This window comes from Lactuca saligna, chromosome 3 (genome assembly GCF_052625555.1).
Source record: "Lactuca saligna cultivar CGN05327 chromosome 3, ASM5262555v1, whole genome shotgun sequence".
NCBI classification, from domain to species: domain Eukaryota; kingdom Viridiplantae; phylum Streptophyta; class Magnoliopsida; order Asterales; family Asteraceae; genus Lactuca; species Lactuca saligna.
Window position 1 is genome coordinate 166,031,219 of NC_136419.1, and position 11,061 is coordinate 166,042,279.

At 34.3% G+C, this 11,061-nt stretch overlaps 1 protein-coding gene across 1 annotated transcript; it reads left to right on the forward strand.

Moving 5' to 3' along the window:
• The first annotated feature begins 1,570 nt into the window (after positions 1-1,570).
• LOC145037438 (importin beta-like SAD2) lies at positions 1,571-10,690 on the forward strand. Its single transcript, XM_078986088.1, has 22 exons — positions 1,571-1,867; positions 2,165-2,300; positions 2,538-2,625; positions 2,711-2,860; positions 3,651-3,813; positions 3,912-4,096; positions 4,171-4,344; positions 4,434-4,579; positions 4,648-4,771; positions 4,854-5,034; positions 5,300-5,459; positions 5,556-5,597; positions 6,395-6,513; positions 6,600-6,798; positions 7,641-7,772; positions 8,023-8,126; positions 8,631-8,810; positions 9,060-9,199; positions 9,289-9,428; positions 9,530-9,684; positions 9,787-9,913; positions 10,181-10,690. Exons 1-22 carry the CDS (start codon positions 1,778-1,780, stop codon positions 10,342-10,344), a joined length of 3,099 nt encoding a protein of 1,032 aa, XP_078842214.1. The 5' UTR covers positions 1,571-1,777; the 3' UTR covers positions 10,345-10,690.
• Positions 10,691-11,061: the final 371 nt, after the last annotated feature.

The following is an 11,061-nucleotide window of genomic DNA, read 5'->3' on the forward strand; positions in this document are numbered from 1 at the left end:
CATACTACAAAACGTGCGATCTCACTTAATGAGCCAGGGGTCTAATTTTGAAATTTAGTTTCATTCTAACGGTATAAATGGGAAATACCTGGATCAATGTGTTACATTATACATTTATAAGCTGCTTAGGGGCGACATAATTGAGATTAGAGTAGAGAATGGAGGATCACAAATGATGTTTTTATGAGTAACAACTAAAAACTAAAAACCCGCAAGTATTTCTTAAAATAAATAGTTTATCATAAATACTGAGCATTAAATCATTGCTAGGATCATTTTCTTCATGCTAGGTTACCTTGAAAGCTCTTGCTACAAAGAAGCCAATAAAAGTTGATGTGAACTTTTCAGGAGGGATCATGAAAGTATGTGTATTGTTCTCTTTTATGTTTCGTTTAGATTTATGGTTGTTTAAATTCTTAGGCATGACAGTAAACAATCATTAGTTATTTGTCACTTTGATTCCTCAACTATATACATTAGATGTTTGTATAAATCTTTGGACAATGTAGTCACTACTATTTCTATGGATTGTAATGTTTCTCAGAGATGTCAAACTCCTTAGGTTGAATTTCTCCAATATATTGACAACTGTTAACATCCAGTTAAAAATTATACATAGATGATGGTATACTCTTTGGAAATGTTTCATCCAATATGCAACAAACATTATACGTACTTTTATATTTAATAACACAACATCATCCAAAAGCACTCATATTAAGGACTACATGATATGTAATACAATGTTAAAAATTACTTTTCTGCTACACATAAGACCCATTTATTGATAGACATGACATAATGGTTATGGATGAAGAAAAACCTCATATCAAAAAACAACATACAAGAAACCAAAAAATCAAAATCGATAGAACAAATACATCGTCCACAGGCAAAGAGTTAACTATCCAAACTTTACCCCAATATAACACCACGTTCCACATAGACCAAAACCATATGTGCCTAACCCGAGTTTTTTCAAAAAATATTTATCAACAAAATTCAATTCAAACAAAACCTAATAGCAAAAAGAAAAAAATACTGTCGAGATCACCTCCCAGTTAACACTAAGGTGTTGTTTGTTTATTCTAAAAAACATATTCCAACCATTTATTGACGTGTCGCGCAACACACACGCAACACTTGACCATTCGCAACTGTTTGTTTTTCAGAAGACTTCCGACTTAAATATTGTTGCGTGTGTGCTGTGTGGCCATCACTTGACCTTCTGCTTCAAACATCTTCAGACCTTACTTTAACTTATTGTAACACTTTTCAGAGATTAAAAAACAAACAAACTTTTTATTACATGTTGCAGCCGTTTGATCTTCTCTTCTGCTACAAAGGGTTGCAAAGGTGGTCCACAAACTTCAAACATTTTCACTTCGAAAAAACAAACGACACCTAAATCACCAGCAACTTCAGTTTATTTTTTTAGAAATGTACCCAAATCTATTTTCACAATTAATAAAACTGATAGGGTTTTAGAGAATGTAAAAATAGTAAACAAATAAAATGGACGCCGAGGGGGGGACGCGCCTATGCCATTCAACCATGGTCGTTAAACAACCCAAAAATTTACTCGGCTGATGTTGTTTCTCTAAACCCTAATGATTTAAATACACACTATTTTTTCTATGTTGCCACTTGCCAGCCATCATTCTCTTCTCCATCTTCCAAGCTTATGTAAACCCTAGAGGACATCACCACTTAACTACCAGTTCTCCTAGGATTATCGATTCAGTCATCGGATTTTGATACGTAAGCAGAGTAAAAGATGGATCTTCCAAATCTTGCTATAGTTTTGCAAGCAGCACTTAGCCCCAATCCAGCAGAACGGACAGCTGCTGAAGCGAGCCTCAATCAGGTATATTGCTTCTGATTACGAATGTTATCGATTGATTATGTTTGAAACGGATGAGGATTCACAATTGTTGCTTTTGTACTTGATTTGTTGCTGATGCAATAATCATAATTCCGTTTATATAATACCGTTCTGATGAAAAATCGCAAAATATGCATAGGTGGGGCATGTTTCGGTTTGGATATTGATTGAATAATTTGTGCAGGACTAGGCGTTAATACAATTTCTATTTCAAGTTTTTAGTTATTTTTTGCCTTGAGTTCATCATTTAATTTTTTGATAAAACTATTTGCTTTTCAGTACCAGTATACTCCTCAGCATTTGGTGAGGATGCTGCAGATCATTGTAGATGGAAATTGTGATATGGCTGTGCGGCAGGTTGCCAGTATTCATTTTAAAAACTTCATAGCAAAAAATTGGTCACCCCATGATCCAGGTAAATCATATTTTTTCGTAATATTTAATTCAAATTTCTATAGCAGCTGAATGTTGTTTTTGGATATAAAAATTTCAATCAGTATACATCAAACATTTCCATACATCAGTACCCATGTAGTAGTGGTTAAAATCCCATGCAAGTATACAACTGTCATCAAGTTCACTGAAAGGATGTATATGTTGTTGAAGTTATTTGTGTCTTTCAAACTTTATAAATAAACTTATGCCATTGCAGACGAACAATCCAAGATTTTGCCAAGTGATAAAGACTTGGTAAGGCAGAACATCCTTGTATTTGTAGCACAACTTCCTCCATTGTTGAGGTAAGCATGGTTCCTTGAGTGTTTGCATCTGTTGCTGTTGCCATTCCCCATTCGTTATGAGTACAATTGTTATAACTGATTACAGGGCACAGTTGGGTGAGTGTCTCAAGACAATTATACATGCCGATTATCCTGAACAATGGCCAGGTCTTTTGCATTGGGTGACACATAATTTGCAAGACCAGCAGGTTTATGGAGCTCTTTTTGTGCTTAGAATCCTTTCTAGAAAATATGAGTAAGTATCTTATTTATGTGCCACATCCACTCTATGCTATAATAACTTTAACTTTCTGCTTGATAGACCAGAATTAGAAGTTGTATTTTTACTTAAGCTGCTGATGAAGTTACTTTATAAATTTATTTTGATAATGATGATGATTAATTGTTTATGCTGGTATTCTCTATTAATAGACTGTCATAACTGATCTTTCTGTCTGGTGTTCCTTCCGTTAGTTATATTAGTCACACTACAAGTACTTAGGATTGTTTTGGTACAAATTAAAATATTTTATAAAATGCATGCATGCCACACCAAACTTAGATTTCTTATAGTTTCAGACCCAAACATGTGATACTAAATTCACATGACGTAAGAACATTGATACATGCACCTTTTCATATGCATTAACTGGCATTTTAACTTGTTGAACTGCAGTTTAGCTGTTCTTTTTCATGAAAAACAAATCAAAGCTTACGTTGTCCGTCCCAAATTACAGAATTCTGGTTGTGTTTCAGAGTTTATTTCATATATAACTAAAGCAGCTAAGAAAATTTTAGTTACCTTTTTTCTTACTATGTTGTGATAAGATGTATACATAAATGAGTATTTAATATCAACTGAATGCGCAAACCAGCTATCATTATATACTTAGTTTGTGATATGAAAAAGGAATCATCCTGGATCTATCTGACTCTACACAGCTATGTTGTTTTGAACAGTGAAGATTGATCGTATTCTCATTTTACATTATTAGTTAGTTATAAGCAATTCAACCTGTTTTATTCTGATTGGTAAATATTTACAGGTTCAAGTCGGACGAGGAGAGGACTCCAATCTACCATGTTGTGGAGGAGACGTTTCCTCATTTGCTAAATATATTCAGCAGGCTTGTTCAGATAGGAAACCCATCAATTGAAGTAGCAGATTTGATTAAACTCATTTGCAAAATATTCTGGTCGTCCATATATGTGAGTCAGAGTTGCTATATATATATATATATATTCTTATTTATTAGGCTGCTATAAGATGACAGAATTTGTTTGGTATTAAATGTTGTTGACTTCAGCTGGAGATTCCGAAGAAATTGTTTGACCCAAATGTATTCAATGCTTGGATGGTTCTATTCCTAAATATGTTGGAGCGACCCGTTCCGTCAGAGGGCCAACCAGCGGATCCAGAGCTCCGCAAGTCATGGGGATGGTGGAAGGTAAAGAAGTGGACAGTCCATATATTAAACCGCCTCTATACCCGGTGAGTAGTCACATTCAGATGTTTCCTGTAATTATAATTTTTATTTCTCTTCTTACTTTTTACTTTTTTCTCAGCTTTGGAGATTTAAAATTGCAAAACCCAGAGAACAAAGCTTTTGCACAACACTTCCAGAAGAACTATGCTGGAAAAATTTTGGAATGTCATCTCAACTTGTTGAATGCGCTGCGTATGGGTGACTATTTACCTGACAGGGTTTCCAACCTTATTTTGCAATACTTGAGCAACAGGTATGTAATCCACGATTTAATACTTTCCTTTCCTTTTCTTATCATATTTTTGGTTTTTCCTTTTCAAATCATCAACTTTTGTCCATCAGTCTTTCCAAGACCACGATGTACAATCTGCTCCAACCAAGACTTGATGTTGTTCTGTTTGAGATAATCTTTCCACTTATGTGCTTCAATGACAATGATCAAGCCCTTTGGGAGGAAGATCCACATGAGTATGTGAGGAAGGGTTATGGTGAGTGGTTTTTGACTCATTCAAATCTAAGATCTATTCATCAACCATACTTCCATAATTTTCTGCAGATATTATTGAAGACCTATACAGTCCCAGGACCGCAGCAATGGACTTTGTGAGCGAACTGGTAAGAAAACGTGGAAAAGAGAACCTTCAAAAGTTCATATTATTTATTGTGGAGATTTTTAAGAGGTATAAATACCAATCTTGTAGCTATTTCATAAACAACATGTTAATTTGTCCCAACAATCATCGTCCTACTTTGACTGATTAGATATGAAGAGGCTTCAATTGAGTTCAAGCCTTATCGACAAAAGGATGGGGCACTTCTTGCTATTGGAGCGCTGTGTGATAAATTGAAACAGACTGAGCCATATAAATCCGAGCTTGAACCCATGTTAGTGCAGCATGTTTTCCCCGAGTTTGCCAGTCCTGTTGGTCATCTCAGAGCAAAGGTGAGCTAAGTTTCATACTTTATTTTCTATTTTTTGTTTCCTTTCCTCTTCATTATATTATATTAATAAACAATAAAAGCAGAAACATAAACTGTCATAGAAATGAAGCAACACTGTTTTTTTATGTATAAAAACAAGAAACAGATATATAATAATTTTTTTTGAATTATATATCGTAAAAAAAGTTATTTGATGCTGTTTGTATGTGTGTTGTATCCCCTTTTGGTGGAAACTTTAAATCTAAAACATTATTTTCAAATGTTAGGCTGCGTGGGTTGCAGGACAATATGCCCATATAAGTTTCTCTGACCCAAATAATTTCCGCAAAGCACTACAAAGTGTCGTTGCTGGGATGCGTGATTCTGAGCTTCCAGTTCGTGTTGATTCTGTTTTTGCATTGCGTTCTTTTGTTGAATCCTGCAAAGGTAAAATGCACAACTAGTTGAGATCTTTTATATTGTGGTTTCTTTCTTTCACACATAGAATTTAATAAGCCTGGAAAATATTTCTCTAATTTGCAGATCTTAGCGAAATCAGGCCAATTCTTCCACAGCTACTTGATGGTATCCTACTTTTGTTTCTTCCCATTACAGCATTGTACCTTTCAGTTTTCACTGCTATAACTGGATAGATTTTGTATTTCCTGATAAGAAAAATATTGAATGTACAATACTAAAATGCGATAATTAGCTAAATTATATAAAGTACAATGTCTTAGAGCATCCATGGTAGTTTTTTTTAGAACGGTGGGTTAGTATATGCCTAGGATAGAACCCATGACCTCCTTGTTAGTAACTCCTTGTTAGACACACCTTGTTAGCCAAGTGGGCTAATATTTTCACCAACTTTATTTAAAAAAACCTGTCTTTACATATCATCTCCAATGCAAAACCTTTTATTTTTATTTTTTATTATTATTATTTGTTTTAACAATTACATGTGTACTATCTGCGTATATTTGAAATATTGTTTAAAGACCCCTTATCTAATTTGTTGTTTTTGAGCACATGTCATTTGATATGTAGTTCTAATACAAAAAATGTTCAATTTTATTTTGCATATTTAACAAAATAGATTTAACAGTCAAATATAACAAAGTTTAAAAAAAATGACTGAAGTGGTTGGATAAAATACCAAAAAACGTTTTTTTTTACTCCAATGAAATAGACATAAGCTATAAAATAACCTTCCATTGGAAATGCTCATAACAGAAAGATTGGAAGTAGAATCCTGTATGTACTAAAAAGATATGAAAGTAGGAATGTAGGATGTTATAATAAATAAATAAATGGAAGCATGTTGCTACATAGTCGTATATATGCAGAAAAAGTTTTACTAATTACACATGGTTTGTTATCAGATTTTTTCAAGCTAATGGATGAAGTTGAAAACGAGGATCTGGTGTTTACACTTGAGACAATTGTTGACAAGTTTGGAGAGGAGATGGCACCCTATGCTATTGGCTTGTGCCAGAGTCTGGTGATGTGTTTTTCCAATTGAAAATGTGAAGTGGCTCCTTCCCATTATAACTTTTAACAATTTTTGATGTGAATGTGATACTTCAGGCTGCTGCATTCTGGAAGTGTATCAATACTTCAGAAGCTGATGATGAAGCGGATGATCCTGGTGCTTTGGCAGCTGCGGGTTGTTTGCGTGCCATTAGTACCATTCTTGAATCAGTGAGCAGGCTCCCTCACATTTTTGCTCACATTGAACCAATTCTACTACCAATAATGCGTCGGATGCTTACAACTGATGGGCAAGGTAATATAGATATTAAATTTACCCAGTTTTTCAGATTTCACTACCTCGCAAACTTTATTCCCTTCTGTATTAGCCATGAGTTTTAAACATGCTTACCAACTCATCATGCAGTGCTTGTTAGGTTTACGGAATTGGAATTTGAGATGATTCCATTCCATTCCATGCTGTTTTTGCTTGCAAGGTTAATTGTATCTTCAAATTCCATGTTAGATGGATCCCACCATTCTATTCTTCCTTTCTCTATTCCATCAGTTTCCAATTCATTTGGTTGATTCCATTCCTTACAGAGAAGTTCTACAAACCAAATGTGCTACTAACAATTTTTTTGGGTCCATTCATCCTTTTATTATCAAAAGACTGAAATACTCTCATAATATATATATATATATATATATATATATATATATATATATATATATAATAAAAATAAAAATATCAATTATATATTTACAATAAACAAAAATCTTTCAGATATAAATAAGTTTTTCAAAAACATTTGAATCCTGTTCTATCTCTTATGTACCAAACACATGACAGATTCTGATTCTACAGATCCCAATTCCTTTCAGATATTCCAATCCACATTCATTACAAGAATATTCTTCGCCAAATACTTATAATTTATGAGAATAGTTTATAGTAATAAATGGAACTCCCAAGTATGGCATATATAGGGAAGGGGTTAACAGTTGAGCTCTTCTTTAGGAGGAGAAATCCACTAACCCTACACCTTTTTTTTTTTTTTTTTTTTTTTTTTGCGAATTCTATTTACCACCTGATTCATTAATGATGCATTTATCTAAGATCTGCTTAGTGCTTACTTTACAAGTTCTATTGCACAGATGTTTTCGAAGAAGTTTTGGAAATTGTATCATACATGACCTTTTTCTCACCAACAATATCCTTGGACATGTGGAGTCTTTGGCCATTGTTGACGGAAGCTCTTGCTGATTGGGCTATTGATTTTTTCCCAAGTATGTTCATTTTCTCTCAACCTAAATATTGTTGGAGAATACAACATTTTATGGTTGTACTGTATTCCATGCATCATTTTATGTTACTTTACATCATACCTGTAAGCATACCGTATTTTATAAGTTATATCTTGGAGAACACACCTTTTTCATCTATATAATTTTAAAAGGAATTTTCATTTCTTTTTGTCTGTCCTAGAAGGAATTCTCATCTCTTTTGGTTTTTTTGCCATTTTGTTTTATGGTGCAGATATCCTAGTCCCACTGGATAACTACATATCGAGGAGTACAGTGCATTATCTGACATGCAAGGAGCCGGACTACCAACAAAGTTTATGGAATGTGCTTTCAAATGTATGTTATATTGAACTATTTCTTTTAAAGGCTCCCTGACTATGATATGAGGCTTTGTCGTATGTTTTTAGGATTTAAGTTTACTCTAAATCCTACTACAGTTATAATTTGGCAACTTTTAACTCTTTAGGGAACTTATTCATCCTAATTTTGCAGGTTTGCATTATATATACATACAATCAAAATAACTTCTTCATGTTTTCTTGATGAAAGTACTTTTTTCTTCCATAATTGTCGCTTGCATAAATCTTCCATTTAACAAGTGTTATGTAGCAAACTCTGAACATATGGGAAAAGTAGCTAGATACTTCTCCAGATATTTAGTGAGAATATGAACCAAGATCCTTGTTAGCAGTTAGTTACTTTTGGAGAATATACCTTCATAATCAACTCTTGCTTTATTTGGCAATTAAATTCCTTCTATCCTCTCTCATAGAAACATACAGTTGATTTGGCCATGAAACTTGCAGTTGAAATGATTTGTCTAATTTGTTTTTCTTGCAGATAATGAGAGATAAAAACTTAGAGGACAACGACATTGAACCTGCACCTAAGCTTATTGAAGTAGTGTTCCAGAACTGCAGGGGCCAGGTGGACCACTGGGTTAAATTCTATATTGAAATCACGGTTGAGCGTTTGCGCGTAGCAGAACGACCATACTTGAAATGCCTTCTGGTGCAAGTTGTAAGTAACATCTTTCAAAAAAAAAATAAAAAAATAGCAGCCTGCTTTTATTGTCATTTCTTTCAAATTTATTACTAAGCCATAACTCTACCCGATTATAGATAGTCATTGCTATATTTGTTTTAGGAAGAAACATAACATACATTGAAGAAGTAGAAGCTGATCTTGTTCATTTTTTCATGCTAAAAGACCTCTTGCTATCATTACTTTTAAACACAAGATGAAGATGGTGTGTTATTATTTATGCAGATTGCTGATGCACTTTACTATAACGCCCCGTTGACTCTTAACATATTGCATCAAATGGGTGTGGCTATAGAAATTTTCAATCTTTGGTTCCAGATGTTGCAACAAACGAAAAAGAGTGGTGTGCGTGCCAACTTTAAGAGGTTAGTTTTAAGCATGTTCCTTTGCTTCCTGTTTGTTATGCAATAGAAAAAAGATGATATTGTAAGTGTTTATTTATCATGCGTTTCAGGGAACATGACAAGAAAGTGTGCTGTTTGGGTCTAACATCTCTTCTTACACTTCCTCCGGATCAGTTGCCAGGCGAGTTCTTGGAGCGTGTTTTCAAGGCAACACTTGAGCTGCTTGTTGCTTACAAGGACCAAGTAGCAGGTTTCACTTGCTTCTTTTATCTCATGTTTTCTGTGTGCATCACAAACAGGCTTTTTATCATTCTTCTTATTTATTTATTTTAAATTTTTATATACGGTCAGAAGCTGCAAAGGAAGATCCTGAAGATGATGATGACATGGATGATGGTTTGGAAACCGATGATGATGATGATGAAGATGATGATGGGGACATGGGAGTCGATGCAGAGGATGGTGATGAAGCAGATAGCTTGAGACTCCAGAGATTGGGTGCACAGGTTAGGTTTGGTTTATCTCAAATATTTGTGTATTTATTTATTTATAATAGAGAAAAAAAGAATCAAGAGTAAATCTATCTTCTGTTGGGTGTACGTACTCAGGCGAGATCATTCCGCCCAGCTGATGATGACGATGATGACTCTGATGATGACTTCAGCGATGACGAGGATTTGCAATCACCTATTGATGAAGTCGATCCATTTGTTTTCTTTATGGATACTGCAAAAGGTATTACATCACTTCATTTTTTTCCTAAAACTGAAATTGAAGCTAAAAAATTGGGATTTTTGTTTCTCATTTGTATAAAGCAAGCTGCTTAAAGCAAAATATAAATAGCAGTTGCCTTGGACCAAAAAACACAAGTGTAAAAAACAGTTAATCTTGAATAATAATGTTAACAAAAAATATTGTAAAAATTTATTTCTACTAATTGACGAGGAAAAACTTGAAAATTTTGTGAGTTTTTTGTAATTCCCTTGAAATGAAAATATACAGCCCTGCAAGCTTCAGACCAAATGAGGTTCCAGAGGCTGTCGCAGACACTTGACTTCCGGTATCAGGCACTAGCAAACGGTGTTGCTCAGCATGCTGATCAGAGAAGATTAGACATCCAGAAAGAGAAGCTGGAGAAGGCCGCCACTGCATCAGCTGCCTCCTGATCAAAAATGTCATTTATTCAGATTCATCATGTATTTATTCAAATTTTGCTTTTTGTCCCCTCCCCTCTCCCCTAATTCTTTGGTTGGCCTCCCCTCACTGGTCGGCGCTTGAAGGAATTCAATGGTGATGCTATGCCATGGGAGAGCGAGCATTCAGAATTCTTGTTTTTACTTGTGATTGATTGATTGCTTGATCTTTGTTTGTTTGTTTGTTTGTAGTTTTAGCCGTATTATCATCGATCATTATACGGGTCAAAAAATGTCCCATTCAGGATAAAATATACCCTTGTGGCTCTGGGGTAGGTATTATCAATCCTTGTTTGTTGAATGACTGCTATTTTTTTTTCTTCTTGGTGTTGGAACAGTTATTTGTTACTTGGGTAACATTTTTTTGATGGTGAAAAGTTGTTTGTACATTCATCAACTTCTTTTCTGCCTTTTTTTTTACTCTTATCATTATGTGTAAATTAGATATAAAAAATCAAATCCATGTTTGCACTGTGGCTAATTTTTAATAATGTGGTTGCTTTAACTCAGTTGTACGAATTGCAACTTTCACTGGCAATTTATCGTGGTAATGCCTCTTTGGGCTCAAGAGTCACATGACAAATATATGGGCCGATGCAAATATCCAAAAGATTAATTTAAGGACTCGTAGGGCCTAAAGAACAACAATATTCTCAAAAAGACCGGGTAAAGTAGATATTTATCTGTTAA